This window comes from Choloepus didactylus, chromosome 13 (genome assembly GCF_015220235.1).
Source record: "Choloepus didactylus isolate mChoDid1 chromosome 13, mChoDid1.pri, whole genome shotgun sequence".
Lineage (NCBI taxonomy): Eukaryota > Metazoa > Chordata > Mammalia > Pilosa > Megalonychidae > Choloepus > Choloepus didactylus.
Genome location: NC_051319.1, coordinates 99,781,603 through 99,798,850, shown reverse-complemented (window position 1 = coordinate 99,798,850; position 17,248 = coordinate 99,781,603). Strand labels below are relative to the sequence as shown.

The window sequence follows — 17,248 nt, the reverse complement described above, 5'->3', positions numbered from 1 at the left end:
CTTACCTTTCCAGGCACTGTTCTAAGCGCTTTATACATGTTAACTCCCTTTTTTTAAACACATGACAACCGGCCATACCCATTTCACAGGTGAGTAAATTGAGGCACTGAAAGGTTAAGTCATTTGCCATGTATTGCATAGCCAGTATGGGAACCCACACAAGTTGGGTCCTGAGTCCACGCTCTTGCCCAGGTTCATCCCCTCACTCCTTCGCTGAGTTACTTGCTCATTCATTCATTCATTCCTCCATTCATTTGCTCATTCACTCACTCATGGTTCATCCATTCTTTTGCTCATTCTTTCACTCCTTTATTCATTTGCTCACTCATGCATTCATTTAGAAACTCATTCACATGTATATTAATTTGCTCACTCACGCAGTCATTTAGAAACTCATTCATACATATATTTATTCATTTGTTCACTCACGCATTTGCTCATTCATTCATTCACTCATGTACCAGCTTGCTTACTCACTTATTCATTCATATACTCCTCCACTCATCAGTCAAACCTCTACTCTAAGCCCAAGCACTCGATTTGTAATTTGTACCTACACTGCGCAGGCAGTGAGCAACCAGATATATCAAACCCAGGCCCACCCGTAAGGTGCTCACAGAGCTTCAGGAAAGCAAACAAGTATGATCCTGACTCTAATAGAGGAGGCAGCCACTGATGCTGAAATCCTGGTGGTGAGAACTTACGGGGGTAAAAGTTTGCAGCCCTTATCTTGAGACTTTATTTCTTGAACTCACAGATTGCTTTTGCACCAGTGCAACCTCCAGTTCTGGGGGAGTAAAGGGAAAGCAGCTTTCTCAAGGGGTCTGAATACAGTCCTACATCTTTTGTGTGGGTATGTGGTATAATTTACCTTCAGTGAAATGCACAAATCTTAAGTCTGATTAGTTTTGTCAGATTTATACACCTCTCCATAACCCTAGAAAGTTCCCTCCTGCCCCTTCAGAGTAAAATCCCCCTCCCCCAGGGGGAACCACTGTTCTGATTTTTCACTCTAGGTTAGTTTTGCCTGTTTTTGAACTTCGTATGAGTGATATATGCTTTTGTGAGGCTTCTTCATCTCAGCATAATATATTTGCAGTTCATCCATGTTGTGGCCATGTGTGTCAGTGGTTTGTTGCCATGCGTACCAGTAGTTTGTGGCCTTTTGTTGCTGAGTGGAATACCGTGATGTGGCTGTAACACAATTTTGTATATCTGTTCTCCTGTTGAAGAACGTTTGGCCTGCTTCTGCTTTCTCAGCCTTGCATCTTAGAGGAAAACCCTGACCTGAGCTCCCGACTCCCTCCCTTCCTCACACCCACCATCCACAATCAGGCAAGGAGGAAGGACTCATGCATCAGAACTGTGAGCCCCCCATCCCCACAGAAGTAGGAACGCAGCAGAACTTCTCAATGGTTAAGAGAAGTGGGGTGGGAGTCACACAGACTTCTGTTCTAAATTTGGCTCTCCACTTGCCAGCTGTGTGGCCTTAGCCAGTTGACTCAACCTCTCTGTGCCTTACTTTTTTATCTATAAGATAGATTCATGATAGCACCTAACTTGTGGGATTGGTGGCAGGTGTCTTAGTTTCACAGATTGCTATGACAAATGCCACACCATGGGTTGGCCTAAACAATAAGAATTCATTGGCTCACGATTTCAGAGGCTAGAAGGCAAGTTGCTTCCTCCTGGGGTAGCGTTCTGGCTGGCCGGCAGTCTTTGGGTTTCTTGGCTCTCCCATCACATGGCGATGTCCTCACCTTTCTTTTATGGTTCCCTGGACTTCTGGCTCCTTCCTGTGGCTTTCTCTCTATAAGGCCTCTAAAAATAGATTAAGACCCGTCTTGATTCAGTTGACCACACCTTAACTAAATGGCTTCACACCCACAGGAATGTGAGTTAAGATTAAGAATGTGTTTTTTTTTCAGGGGTTCATAATTCAGTCTGCCACAACAGGGTTACACGAGATGAAGTTTGAAAGGGCCATAGGAGGCACTCAAGAAATAACAACTAAGAAATAAAAAGCTCTGCTGGTTTGCAGGTAGGCTGAAGCATGTGGCCAAATTCCAATCTTAAGCAGACCAGCTCTTGAATAGCTACCCACCCTCCAAACTAGATCTTTGCTTGGGCATTTTAACCCTTTGCCCTTCCCCTCCCCACCCCATACTCTTTTCCTTGAAAGGTTTCGGTATTTCACCTCCAGGAAATGTAGTTTTCTAAAGCCTCCTAGCGCTCCTGTCACTCTTTTTCAGAGCTCTTTTATTTCTATAGACCAGGGAGGCAATCACGCCTCATTCACCTGCTCCCTCAGACAGCTCATGTCTTTGGGTAACAGCCAAGAAATCACAGCCACTCCATAATCAGCTCAAGTGGATTAGGATTTTTTTAATACAAACTGGAAGCAGCCTTTGATGACTTAATGAAACCTGAGAGGAGATGTGAACTTTTCCTCCTTTAAACCTGAGTTCCTCGTTGATTTATTCATTCAGTAAACCTTTACCAGATCCCTACAATATTGCACACTCCTTGGAGGGAAGGGGAAGACAGAGAGTCTGTTGGAATTTTGGTGTAATATAGCAGATGTGTGTTTTAACTTCCCTGAGCTTCAGTTTCCTCCTCTGCAAATAGTCCCTGAGATGTGGTAACTGATAGGAAGCACCTAGCAAAGGTGGCGCAAGAGGACGTTCACAAATACATATACAAAGGGGGAAATGCGATTAGAAGGAATTCCATCTGAGTGAAGGAATCATGAGTGAATTTCATTTTCTTCTTTATACCTCTATGAGTTACCTTTTTTTTTACATATACACGTAAAGAGCTTTTATTGCTTTTGCAATCAGAAAGAGCAGTGAAGTTATTTTCCCTTCTGAAGGCTATAAGAGATAATGGAGGGGAGTTTCTGGCTTGTGATTGAGGCTCAATAAATGTTTACTTCCTTCCCTGGGGAAAAAAACAAGTTGACATTGGTTACATCCGGGTACAGGGACTACTGGTAGGTCCCCACCCCCCCACCCCCACCACCAATTATCAACACTGATTTGTAATCAGGGAAAAAAAAGTTACTAAATAAGAAGAAGAAAGCTAAGTGTTCATGATTTTGCATGGGTTGAATCCAGGCAACAAATACCCTACTGTCCCCAGCACAAGATGAGGCAACAACATGAGAACCACAAAAATCCCATAAGAAATGGGGCCCCTCCCTCCCAATTCCTGTGAGAACTTGGCTTCTCGAAAGTGATGCTCAAGAAACCAAATGGTTAAATAAAAGGCAGCCGGTGTCCGTGTTATCCAGAGCTCTCTGGCCTCCTTTTCCTCACAAGGATCAAGGAGGTGACACGGTTCCTTTAGAGATTCTCCGTTGTGCGACTCCAGAATAGAAACCCCCAGGGACCTCTTATCCCTCCCTTGCCACTTCTCAGACCCACTGGATAAAGCCCGAAAACCAGCACACAGAAGTAGTGTCTGGGTAGGGTTGCTCAAAGTTAGCAAATAAAAATAATACAGGACATACTTGTGCCAAAAAATTATTTGTTGTTTATTTGAAATTGAAATTAAACTGAGCATCCTGTAGTTTATCTGGCAACCCTACGTCTGGGAAGCATCCTGCCAATCCACGGGGGTGGAGAGGTGGGTGGGGTGCATTTTATTTGCTCAGGAATGTGAACCAAAGTTAAGTCTTAGAAATAAAAAGGGATTCAGAGGCCTGGCATATTTCACCTGGTGGAGTGTTCCCAGCCAAGCATCCTCCTGCCTGGGGGGCCAGCTGCAACTGAGAACGCAGCTTCTATGACACTGGGCTGTTTCCCTCTCAAGTCATTCTTTCTTCAAGACAGGGTGATGTGGTCCCTTTTAGAAAGGGCCTTGTAAGAAAGTCATTTACCCTTGACAGCCCTGAGACCCTTCATTAATAACAGTTATTGGGCATCTCCCATGTGCCAGGCACGATGCTAAGAACTTTAAGTGGGCAAAGTCTTCTATTCCTTCTGTTTCCTTCCCTCTGAGGCAGGAAACAGTATTGTTCCCATTTGCAGGTGAAGAAACTGAGACCCTGCATGGATAAGTGACTTGATCAAGGTTACATAATTGTGGGTTGTAGAGTCAGAATTTGTTCATTAGTGTGATGAGCAAAGGGTTTGATAAAGACTCGAACTTATGGATCTAAATACGGGACCTAGAGGTTGAAGTCCACCACTGTATGCTGCAGGTGAGGAAACTGAGGCCCAGAGTGGGGTAGGGTCTTGCCCAAGGTCACCCAGCTCATCAGTGGCCATGGTGCGGGAGGGGAGTTTTGCCCTGGGACTTGGGCCGGGGGAGGGGAGGGAGGCTCAGCATGGGAGATGTGAGCACCCCATATCTGGCAAGGAAGAAAAGCTGCAATGAGCTTCACGTAGATCCCCAGTGAGGAGCATCACAGGGTAATTGACTTTTGCAGTTAATGTTTTCTTTCCAAACAGGCCAGGCCGGCACCTACCTCCCCACCCAACAGTAAGGCATTAGCTGGTGAGGTGGACTGCAAGCTTGACCTCTGCAGTCTGGGGTGGGTGGGATCTCCTCTCTGTGGCCACTGGCCCCCTACTAGGAGCTGCTAAAGACCTACTCTGTGTCAGGCGCAGTGCTGAGTACATCGTTAATTCCACACTTCTGCCAGTAATCCACCCCATGGGCCTGGGAGATGGGTGAGGGCTGAGGTCACACAGCCAGGACTGGGCAGAGCATCCTCTGGTTGGCAGAAGGGCGGCATCTGGAATGGCATGGGCGCAGTGGCCCACAGACTGGGGGTCCATCCCCGTGCTGACATGCCACACCTTCTCTCTCCTCAAACCCCACACCCCCTCTCTTGGCATTCACCCCCTCTGCCTGCCCTCCTGTGGCCATGGAGGAAGGACTCTGCTCCTGTCCCCTCCACCTGTTCTTGGACATTGTTCCTACCTTGTGTCCCACTACTCCTTCCTCACCGTCTCCCTCTCCACAGAATTGTTCCCAGAATCTTCCATCTTTCTAAACAAACGCCCTTGACTCAATATCCCCCGCCATAGTGTATCCCATTTCTCTACTCTCCTCCAGAGCAAAACTTTCTCACAACTGTTGTCCAAACCACCCTCTCCATTTTCCTCTTTGACTCATTCCAGTGAGGCCTAGGTAGGTCCCACCATTTCTCTGAACTTCCACCGGTTGAGCCCAGCGTTCGGCTCCATGCTGCCAAATCCAGAGCTCCCTTCTCCATCCTCATCATACTCAACCTCTTGCTGTCTGCACAGTTGACCTCTTCCCCGCTCCTTGAATGCTGCTGGGCCTACCCATGCTCCTGCCTACCTGGCCACTCCTCCTTGACCCCTGTCTCAGTTTGCCAGAGCTGCTGCAAAAATGGCACACAATGGGTTGGCTTCAACAAAGGGAATTTATTGTCTTATGGGTTTGGAGGCCACAAGTCCAAAATCAAGGTCTTAAACACACCACACTTTCTCTTGGAGACTGTAGCATTCTGGCGCTAGCTTGTCACAATTCTTGGGGTTCCTTGGCTTGCTTCTGCCTCAATCATGTGGTTTGTCTTTCTGGCTTCTACTTCTCCTGCTCAGTCATCTGTGTCTCTGTCTAGATTTCCTCTCCTTAGAAGAGCTTCAACCATATGGGTAAGTCCCACCCTTGATTCAATTCAGCCCTGTCTAAATAGGATCTCTGAAGAGTTCATTCTCAATTGAGTCCACACCTTAACCAATAATAACATCTTCAGTGGTCCTATTACAAATGAGTTCACATCCACAGATTTGACTTGAACATGTCTTTTGTGGGGTATGTGTTGAAGGCCCCAGGATTCTATCCTAGGCTCTCTTCTCTCCTTCCTTTTTACTTCTTTAAGTTGTGTAATTTATAAATTACCTATTTTTTAAAACAACCGTACAGTTTAACAGATGATCATAAAGCAAGGCCAGTTCTCTTTATCTCCCCTTTCTCCAGGTGACCTCAGCCTTCGCTGGACTTTAAATCCCATCTCCAAACTGTTGACTCCCAAACCCATATTCCCAGCCCTGAACCTCCTCTAAACTCCAAACCTCCCTCTGCCCACTCAGCATCTCCTTCTGGAGAAATGGATATCTGAATTTGGATCATGCTAAATCTTCACATGCAAACTATGAGAAACCTGTCCTAAGTGTCTGAATAATAACTAAAATAGTAGTTCATTGCACTGAGTGCTATATTTTTAAAACTTTCATAATGATATTTTAAAAAACTTTATGATTCTCAATAAAGGTAAAGTTTTTCATCTAAAAATAAAAAATAAGTGACTGCAGTCTCAGACTGAATGCTTTCAGACAGAACTGTTAAATTCCACTCCCCCATCCCCACCTCCTCCTGCTCCCCAGCAATGCATGTCCCAAGTGGCACAATCCACTTGCTGGATTAGTCCCAAAACTCAGGAGTCAGCCTTGATTCCTTTTCTCCCCACCCCACATACATTCTATCAGAAAGTCCTGTCAGTTCTGCCTCAGGTACATGTCCCCAGTCAGTCCTTTGGAGACAATGAAGTGATTGATGGATCAGTTTCCTCCGTCTCCAGTTCTTGCCTCCATTTTCATCTTCACACAAAGATGTTTTCTCTTAGGACATAAATCCGGCTTCACTTCCAGCCCCAGATGTATCCGACCTAAGACAGAAGGGGAAGAACATGCACTGAACCCAACTCATCCCAGACCCAAAGCTGGGCCCTAGGGTTGCCCAGGGAGAGCGGGAGGTCGGGAAGCCTGTGCCCACCATCACAGCCTCCCCCATCACAGGCCTGGGAATGCTGCTGGGTGATGGTGCGCGCACTGAGGAATGGGGGATGTGCCTGTTGGTCCCTCCTCATCAGGACCCTAGGGACTGAAACTCTGAGTGCTGCCTGAGGCTGAGTGCATGTGCTGGGCAGTTCTAAGAGCTGAACAAGGGCAGCTGGATTTTGGAAGCAGTATTGCTAGTGGTCAAGAGGCCTGACTATACAGACTTGGGTTGGAATCCCGGTTCAGTGACCCCTGGCTGTGTGGTCTTGAATGACTTGCTTCACCTCTCAGAACCTCAGCATTCTCCCACTGAAATGTGCCCGTTTTACAGAGCCACATAGGATGATGACTCTTGGTGACATTTATCACAGTTCGTAATTATCCAGTGTTCTGTGAGTTAGCTTCATTATAATCTGTCTCTCCCACTGAAATGGGAGCTCTGTGCACACAGGAGCCATGCTTGTTTGCTCACCTCTGTTCATCCAGCACCCTGCACAGTGCTTGGCACATGGTGGGTGCTCTAGACCTTTTGTGAATAAATGTTGAAGGAATAATGGTGATAATTAACATGCTTTGAGCCCTTACCTTGTGCCATGTTCTATGCTACACTCTTTACAAGATCTAAATCTTCTTAACAGCCACATGGTGGAGGTGGGAAGAGTGTCGTCATTATTCCCATTTTAAGGATGAAGAAACTGAGGCTCTAAAGGGTGAACTGACTTATCTAAGGTCATAGCCAGGAAGGGCTGAAATCAGGACTTGAACCTAAGTCCCCATCTCCGCAGCCTTGAAGGACGGGAGCCTGTGTGGACCCATTAGGAGCAAGAACGAGGAGGGATGAGCGTGGGGATAGAGGCAGGGTGCATCAGCAAGAACAGAGGCCCAGGGCAAGCCAAGGCCAATGCCTTTGGGCTAAGCCTGGCAAACTGCCTCTGGGGGGGTGGGGGGCAGGAAGCCCTGAGAAAGTACATGTGCCAAGAAGCAGAATCCTCTGGCCTCCCAGAAACCACCACTTGTCTGAAATACCTTTTTAAAAAGGTGTTTGTTTTACTCTATTTTTACACCTGCTTTTCTTCTGATTACCAAATCAGTTCAAGTTCAACAGAGAAAAGTGACAAAATCAGAAAAGTAGTATAAAGAAGCAAATTTAAATCACCAGTCAACCCTTCACCCAGAAATAACCACCCTCAACATTTTTTATATATCTCCTTCCTACATTTTTCCTATGCGTCCATTTCCTATGCAGCCTATGTGTGCTTTTCCTACAAAATTAGAATCAAACCATGTTTTCAGTTTTGTATCCTTTTTCTTCACTTAATGTTATATCATGGGCATTTTTCTTCTTGTTGCATACTCATTGAGAACTTTATTTTTAAAAAATAATTCTTACTGGGGTTTTTCTGCTGACATGATTTTGTAGTGTACATGTTTTCTGTAGAAAAATTGGTTTATACAGAAAAATCTAAAGAAGAAATCTCACACACACACCCTGAGAATTATCATTAATATTTTGTTTTATTTCTTTTCAGAACTTTTTCTTATGGACATAAACAGTGATATAGACAGCATAGACTTACATCACACATACATACTTCTTAAAAGAATCAAATTGAAATCCCACTTTTTTCCTCATGTTATTGGGAAACATCTTCTCAGGGAAGGCATATACACGCAGAAGCCCAAGAGCCCAAGCAGATAGCTGAAATGAGTGAAGAGAATGTTTTAGTTTCCCAGCAGCTAAACAAATACCACAAAATAGGTTGGCTTAAACAACAGGAATTTACCAGCTCATGGTTTTGAGGCTAGGAGAAGTCTAAAATCAAGGCATCACCCAGGCAATTCTTTCTCCCTTAAGACTGGTGTTCTGGGGCTGGCTGCTGGTGATCCCAAGTCCTTGGCTTTGCTGTCACATGGCAGTGTACATGGTGGCCCCTCATGGCTCTGGATTCTATGACTGCCAGCTTCTTCCCGTGGTTTTCTCTCTGTGCGTCTGAATTTCATTCCGCTTATAAGGAACTCCAATAATAGGATTAAGACCCATCTTGATTCAGTTGGGCCTCACCTTAACTCATCAAAAGGTCCTATTTACAATGGGTTCACACCCACAGGAATGGCTTGAGAATATGAACATGTTTTTCTGGGGTACTTAGCTCCAGGCTACCATAGATGGCCAAGTGGAATCCATGGGGAATGACATATCAAACATCCGCAATACAAGGGCAAGCTTTAGCCCTCTGTTGCCATGCCAGAATTCAGGTCCTGTGATTTCAGATCCTCTGATTTTCTAAGAGAAGCTGTAAATCCAAGAGGCAGCCTATAGCTTAAAAGAGACCAATGACAATGAGTAGATTTTATTTGGATCTTCATTCAAACAAACAAGAAAGCATATTCACACATGACAATAAGTCTTTAACTTTAGAGACATACTGAAATGTTTTCAGATAAAATGTTTGGGATTTTCATCAGAATAATATAGGAGCAGGGAGTTGGTGAGGGTATGGATGAAACAAGACTGTCCATGAACTGATAATTGTTGAATCTGGGTAATGGACATTCATTGTGTTATTTGTCTACATTTATAATTTTTCAAAAATAGGAAAGTTAAAAAGCAAACACAAAACCACCAAGTAAGCCAACCAAACAGGTCTTTGAGCCAGACCTTGGATGACTGGTCTGTAAACTCTGCCCCTGTGGGGTGTCTGGGGGCAGGTGTCAGACTCTCTCACCAGGGGCTGGGTCATACAGAGCTTGATAAAATGTTTGGCATTAAGATTTAATTTTGTATTTGGAAAACTAACAAGGAAGAAATTTTTTATTACAGTGTGTTAACATTTAACTAAATCTTGGCTGGAGGGGCTTGGTTGAACAAGTCTGAGAAACGCTTTTTTTCTGGCTTTGTTTACTTATGGTTAACAAGAATGTATTTCTTATCACTAAAAAAAAATCATCAAAATACTTTCAATGACTGTGGAATGTTTGTATCTTTCCCTGGGTTTTTTTGTTTGTTTGTTTGTTTTGTTATTCAGAGTGGCAGTCAGTCTCTTGTAGAGACCTCATTTATTCATTCAATAAACTACATAATAATGAAGGCTCCTTGCCAAGCATTGTGCCAAGCCCTGAGACCCCACTTTCCAGGCACTCACTTTCCAGTTAGGAGACAGACAATTAACAACTAATCCACCAAAATATGTGATATTTGAATTATAACAAAAAATACTATTTTTATTTTGCCTTTTTTTTTTTTACTATCTGTACTATTTAGTGTCAAGAACATTTTTCCAATTACTAAAAAGTATTCCAAAATATTTTCATAACTATACCTCTTTAAAAACTTCCCCTTAGTTTTCAGGTCTACAGAATGAGCCTTCCCCACACAGACCTTGAGTACTTGCCATGGTCCAAGTACTGCGCTCCCTGCTACAAACACAGCAGTGAGGGGGCCAGCCCCCCCCCCCGCCTTCTCTCAGAGGCAGAGCATGGACTCTGGAGCCAGACAGCCTGGGTTCAAGTCCTGGCTTTGCCACTTAGTAGCTCTGCGACCTTGGACAAGGAGCCTAACCCCTCTCTGCCTCAGCTCCCTCCTTTGCTAAAGCGGGTGATAACAGTCCACACCTCTCAAGGTAGTTGTGAGGATGAAATGAGCCAACATGTGAGAGCTGCTTAGAATGGTGCTGGTCCCATAGTAAGGCCACAAATACAAGGATTTGCTCTTTGGACGGTGCTTATGTTCCAGTTGGGAAGATAGGCTATATACAAGCCTTTTCAAATGACTTTTTAATCTTCAAAAATATAAAAACCTCTGAGCAGGAGAGGGAGGAGAAAGGGAGAAAGGAGAAGAAAGGAAAGAGAGGGAAATTAAAACGAGGAAGGGGGAGAGAGAAAAGGAAAGGGACAGGAGAGGGAGGGAATGGGGAGAGAAGAGAAAAAAGGAAGGGAAGAGGAAGGAGGAAGGCCTTATCCGCCCATCCTGATGATGACAGGATGTCAAGCAAATCAGGGATGATGCTTAAACCAATTCTGTGTAACCTTGTGGCCCATGAAAATAATAAGTGCACAAATGAACACAAAAGGAAGAGTAAGGGGCTAGAGTAGGGGTGAGATGCCCTGTAGGTGTGGGAAGGTCAGGGCCCTGAAGGGCGGCCTGCAGGCCGTGGAGAGGGGAGGCGGCGGCCCAGGGCCGCGATGGCAGCACCCCTCACGCGGCCCTTCTTCTGTCCTGGCACAGAGAGCATGTTCGCCGACACGCTGACGCCGGCGCGCCTCAGCCAGGCCCGCTTCAGCTCCTGCCCGCCGCCCAGCAACCACGACGCGGCCAATTTCGACAACAACGAGCTCGAGAACAGCCAGGTGGTGGCCAAGCTGGGCCACCTAGCGCTGGGCCGCGCCCCAGGGCCGCCACCCGCCGATGCCGCCGCCGCCATCCCGTGCGGGCCCCGCGACCGCCCGCGGCCCGCGTCCTCGCCCGCGCTGCTGGAGGCCGACCTGCGCTTCCACGCGACGCGCGGGCCCGACGTGAGCCTGTCGGCCGACCGCAAAACAGCCTGCGCGCCGCGGCCCGAGGGCGGCCGCACGCTCGTCTTCTCCGAGCGCCCGCTGCGGCCCGGCGAGAGCCTCTTCGTGGAGGTGGGCCGCCAGGGGCTGGCGGCGCCCAGCGCGCTGGCCTTCGGCATCACGTCGTGTGACCCGGGCGGGCTCCGGCCCGCTGAGCTGCCCGCCGACCCCGACGCGCTGCTCGACCGCAAGGAGTACTGGGTGGTGGCGCGCGCCGGGCCCGTGCCGAGCGGCGGCGACGCGCTTAGCTTCACCCTGCGGCCCGGTGGCGACGTGCTCCTGGGCGTCAACGGGCGCCCGCGCGGCCGCCTGCTGTGCGTCGACACCACGCAGGCGCTCTGGGCCTTCTTTGCCGTGCGCGGCGGCGCCGCGGGTCAGCTGCGCCTCCTCGGTGAGTTCTCCCATCCCCGCCGTGGAGGCCGCGGTCTTCTGCAGGAGTCATCCTTTAACCCACGCCCAAACTTCAGCCAGCATGTGCATCCCGGGGGGGGCTTGCGGAGTATCGGATTCGGGAGGTCTGGGGTGGGGCCTGAGAACGTGCATTCTTAACAAGTGCCCTGGTGACCACACTTGGAAATCACCCACCGAAGTAGCCTGCTAGCCTCAGGGCCTGGCAGCCTTTATGCAATTGATAGATGGTTCATGCAATTTTTATCTCTGTGTTTATGATCTGTTCTTTGAGAGGTTTTTTATATGCATGATGCATATTAAGTGTAGGAGAAAATAAATAGAAATACACATAAGAAAGAAAATAAGAACAGTGCTTTCCACAGAAAATGGAATGGGGTCTTGAATCATCATATTGTGAGATGATTCTCGCCTTTACTCATGCCACAAATAGACATGAAGTACCCACCAGCCTTGGGCCAGACCCTGGGCTCCAGGGTAGAGCCTGGAGGAGGAGAGGACACAGACATGAGTGGAGAGCTGCACATGGTGGAGTAACAGCAGAGGGGCTACTTGCCCAGTGTGATAGAGTGGGGGTGATCAGGAAAGGTTTTCCAGAGGGCACAGTACTGATTTAAAAAAAAAAAAAAGGGGAAAGTCCAAATAATAGCAGAAATGATGACTATTTCATATATTACCTCACTAAATTTTCTTCTCCCAATGACCCTAGAAATCAATATAACTATCCCTGTCCACAGGTAGGGAGTTTAAGTGACTGTCCCAGAGTCACATAACTGGTCAGCCATGAGGATGCTGGACAAATCACAGAACCTCTCTGAGCCTCAGTTTCCTTCCGTCTAGACACCTGTGTCATGGAGCTGCATGAGGAGGTGCCTGGTACATCCAGTGTGTTTGCGAAGTGCAATAGTCATAACAGTTGTCATCCTTTAATTGAGAGCAGAGGAGGAACAGGGTAGCAGTGATTGTTGGGTTGTTTGGGGGTTTTGAAAGATTAGACCTAATTATCATTTTGGCCTGAGATGAGTTGCTCAAGTTCCGGTAAGAACTAAGCCTGGAGTCCTCACCCTGCTCCCCAAGCACCTCCTGAGGAACCAGGGTGAGCCCTTCGTGGTCAGGAAGAGAAGGTAGAAGAGGACAGAAAGGAAGCAACTGCTTTTCGAGGCTGGGGACTTGTTCTCCTTATCCCTCCCTCACAGCAGCCCCAGTTCTACATTATCCATCCATCCATCTTCGAGTAGGGTAAGGGAAGAGGCATTTCTGACCACCTTGAGAAACAACCCATTCTTGTAAGAGGAATCAACAGTGACCTTGGAGAAGAAAAATCACCTACATAGAATACTATAGGAATTTTGTAGTTGCAAGTGATGAAAACCCCATGCATGGGAAACAGAGAAAAGTATTGTTACATGTAACTTAAAAGTCTGGGAGTAAGTTGGAGTGGATTCAGGGACAGCTAGATCTAGGTGTTGAAAGGATGTCATCCAGATCCCATCTTTTTTTTCCATCTCTAAGCTCAGCTTTCCTCTGTGTTGGCTTCACTCTCCATCAGGCCCTTGCCACATGGTGGCTGCTATAGCACCAGGCTTACCTCTGATCAGCTTAGCAGCCTAGTGGAAAGAGTCCCTCTTTCCCCATAGTGCTAGCAAAAGTCATAGAATTGGGCCTCATTGTCTTTACCTGAGTTACATGCCCTTCTGAGTCACCACTGAGACCGAGTACCTATTGCCGTGGCCTGGATCATGTGAGTGAGGATAGAGTAGTGCCCCCAAAGAAAACCCCAGTGCTGCTTCTGAAACAAGAGGGAATGGATGCTGGGCAGTCAAAGAACAGATGTCTACCATACATATATGATCTTATCAGTCCTAGCAGAACCGTATGAGGTACCTCTTCTACTCCCATTAGACAGATAGAGAAACTGAAGTGCAAAGTAGTGGAAATCCAGGGAGTAGCAGAGCAGGTACAGCCTCCTGCTGCTCCTGATGGCTTCTCTTTGGATCTCAGGCATCTTGCAGTCCAGCCCTGCAACCACATCTCCATCAGGGTCCCTCAGCGGCTCCCAGGATGATAGCGATTCAGATATGGCCTTCAGTGTCAACCAGTCCTCCTCGGCATCTGAGTCATCTCTGGGTAAGGAGGTGCAACGGAAGGGCAGTAGTTGGTGACTGGCCTGGTCCCCTTGGCGGCCAGCAACTTTCCTGGGGCTAAAGCAGGAACCCCTTAAGTCCCTGCATCCTCTCCTTCCTACAGCTGTATGTTCAGCGGGAGGGAGGAGAAGCATCTAGATATGGCATCCCAAAGGGTGATGAGGGTGGCATTTTATCTGGATGCTTGGGGCTATGGGGGATAGAGAAAAGGGCAAAACTGAGCAGAAAAACCAAACTTGCTGTCTCCCCAAATTGCTCTCCCATGGGGTCCCCCTGTAGAAGCTCTGCATTCTTGGACTTCCCCCAGCAGAGCCCACCTGAGGACTACATTATTAAAGCATGTCCTATTCTCCCTTCCTGGCAGTGACAGCCCCCAGCTCCCCGCTGAGCCCCCCAGTGTCACCGGTGTTCTCCCCACCAGAGCTGGCAAGCAGAAAGAATGGCGAGTGCACGGTGTGCTTCGACGGCGAGGTGGACACTGTCATCTACACGTGTGGACACATGTGCCTGTGCCACAGCTGCGGCCTGCGGCTCCGGAGGCAGGCCCGGGCCTGCTGCCCCATCTGCCGGAGGCCCATCAAGGACGTCATTAAGATCTACAGGCCATAGCCAGGCCTGCCACAGGCCTTGGCTGGAGCCAGGTCACCTTTCTGAAACCCCCCTGGGCCCGGCAACCACCATGGCCACCAGGAAGCCTAAGGGCAGTGGCCAGCTAATCTGCCTCTCCGCAGCGGTGGGCAAGGCCTGACAGTCGAGGAGGCGAGGCCCCCAGGGGTCTGAGCACAGGCGAGGGTTGCTTCTGCCTCAATAGTGCTTTGCTCCCAAGAGGCCGTCCCAAGCAAGCTCAGGAACTGCCTGGCAGATCACCCAGTCCCTTGGTGACTTTTCAGCTGGGAAACAGCATCCTCTGTGCAATGCTTTTTCTGGGGTTGGGCTGAGTGTGCGTGTGAGATGGGGAGGGAAGGGAGGAAGAGAGAGAAAAAAAATGAAAAATAGAGGTCGTGTGAGAGAATGAGTGAGCAAGCAAGTGAGAACACATGGGTATTTTATACCTGAATCCTGGCTCTAGGAGGTTAACACTAAGGAATGTGCAATCCGGGTTAGTATGGTTAGAAATTGTTCACTTTCTGGGATTGTGATGTAAGCTGGTTTTGAATGTATGAAGCCTGAACCTAAATAGAGCTCCCTTGGATGGTATAGAGAAGGGACACCCAGATTTTCTAAGGAGAAGAAAAAATAACTCATTGTTTACAGCTCCAAATCAGCAAGTCCTTGGGGGGGAACGTGGGTGGAGAACATAAAAGAATAATTTGCTTCTTTAGTTTCTTAGTCTTTGAGAGGATTTTTGATGGGTGCTGTGGGACCTAGAGCTCTGGCTGTGTCATCGCAAGAAGCTTTTTCACCCTTTCACCCCCAGACAGCCTAATCATAAACAGTTGCACCTTGACTCACTCTTCAGATGCTTCTAGGCTCCCAAGCCTTTATAACACCCTTCTCCTCTCCAAGGAGAAGACCACAGCAGGCTCTCTTTTCCTGGGGCAGGGAAAGGATCCTAGAGGCAGGTGGCTCACCTGGAGTTGGAAAGGTCACTCTATAGCACAGAGAACTCTCTACATCTCCTTTTGTACTTACTGGGCCTGGCATTAACCGGGGATGAGGGCCTTCCCAGGGTGCCCTGCCTGTCAAAGAGAGGGAAACAACAACCAGGCTCTCACCAGGGCCGTGTAACTGGGCTCTGTTCTGACTCTCAGCTTATCTCCTGCTGACTAGTAAGGTGTTCATTGATAATTCAGATGTTAACTAATTAACTGAAAATGCACCTCCCCGCAATATCCCCCATCCCCATTCCCTCACCCCTGCCCCAGGCCCATCTCTGCAGCACCCCCAGACCACACCTGGGCTGATGGGGTGGCCCCTCATTTCCCTCCAGCTCTGATACCTCTTCTGCCCTAACCTGTGTTATATCTTTAAGGCAGTCCCTTTATTTCTCTTCTGTCAAAGAGGAAGCTAGTACCTGCCCATTTCAAGAACTTTAGGGAGCATCTGCACAGCATTCTAAAAAGCCTGAGACAGGTATCATTTTTATCCCAATTCCCCGTCTGTTCATCTCCTACTAGGGAGGCAGGGAGAGGAGAGCATTCCCTGAGCTTGCACATTCACCTAACGTGTTTGCTGGGTGCCCAGAGCCAGGTCAGGCCCTCATCAGACCAAGTCAAATAAGACCCGTCGGTGCCATCACGATGCCCGAGGTCTGGGGCCCACCACCTCTCTCCTGGGAGTGGTCATGGTTTTCTAACCTGATTTCCACTCCAGAAACCCCACTGTCTTGCCCCGGCAAGACACGAGTTTGAGAATCTCTGCAGTCCTCAGAGCCCAGCTAACTTTGATTAGCTGGATCCCTCCAGTTCCCCGCTGTGCAGGGGATGAGTAAAGGCACGTGCAGGCCAGTGTGAGGAGTCTCCATTCACCACCCCGCCACCCTGGCTCTCCAGGCAGCAACCCTCTGACTGGATTGAGCCAGGGTCACAAGCTCCGGTGGTCTCGGCCTGGGGGAGCAGCCCATCCCTCCTGCCACTTGCCCTGCCCGGCCACCCCTTTGGTTCCAGCCTGGATCATGTACAACAGGCGCCAAGAAACCAGTGACTGAGGGCCTGGCGACCTGTTACCTGGGGAGAAAGGAGCCAGGGGCCCATTTAACCTACTCTGCTGCCGCTATAAATAGCACCCCTGATTCCAAGAGGAGTTAAGGGGTATTTATCTTCTAAAACCCAGACATTTCCTGATGCACCAAGCTGATTTATTCAGTGCTACAGAGGAGATACCTCCCCCCACCATGGTCTGTTTTGAAAAGGGGGCAGGGAAAAGAGGAAAGGGAACCACTGTTCTTAATTTTGCATCTTCTGTAGGCCTTGGCACTAGGCTAGAGAGGTGCTTGCATGCACTAATCCTTTGAGGCAGGGCTTAGGACCATACTGAGTTGCATCTAAGATACAACTGATTATAAATTGCACCATTCTGTGTACCACTAAGAAAAAAACACTGCCAATTTTAACTGTAAGATGCCACAACTATGTAATTCATACAGAAATATGAAAAAAAAAAAAAACTTCTACCTAGAATCGATGAAATACGGTAGTAGCCCCACTTGGCAGGTGAGGGAACTGAGGTCCTGCAGGTAAAGTGGCTTACCCCAGATCACACAGCAGGAGGTGGGCAGGGCTGGGATTCAAACCCGGAAATGTCTGGTGCCAAGTCCCATGCTATCTACTGCCCAGCCCCGAGTCCCAGGGAACCTGAGATAGCCCAAGCTTTCCTCTTTGAAACTCATCTGGGCACCCGGGTAGAGGGAGTGAAAAACAGAACCAGGGGCTGTTGCAGCCCCAGGCCCCG

The 17,248-nt window shown here is 48.2% G+C and overlaps 1 protein-coding gene across 2 annotated transcripts in view; it reads left to right on the top strand.

The window, feature by feature from the left end:
* The window catches only part of NEURL1B (neuralized E3 ubiquitin protein ligase 1B), a 39,992-nt gene extending 22,992 nt beyond the window's left edge, over window positions 1-17,000 (top strand). Inside the window, exons 2-5 of one of the 2 annotated variants that reach the window (XM_037801954.1) lie at window positions 1,929-2,041; window positions 10,981-11,697; window positions 13,716-13,841; window positions 14,223-17,000. In XM_037801954.1, coding sequence (XP_037657882.1) covers window positions 10,986-11,697; window positions 13,716-13,841; window positions 14,223-14,467 — 1,083 coding nt within the window. In that variant the 5' untranslated portion in view covers window positions 1,929-2,041; window positions 10,981-10,985 and the 3' untranslated portion in view covers window positions 14,468-17,000. The remainder of the gene's footprint in view (window positions 1-1,928; window positions 2,042-10,980; window positions 11,698-13,715; window positions 13,842-14,222) is intronic. The other variant, XM_037801953.1, reaches the window with a different exon arrangement.
* The last annotated feature ends 248 nt before the right edge of the window (window positions 17,001-17,248 follow it).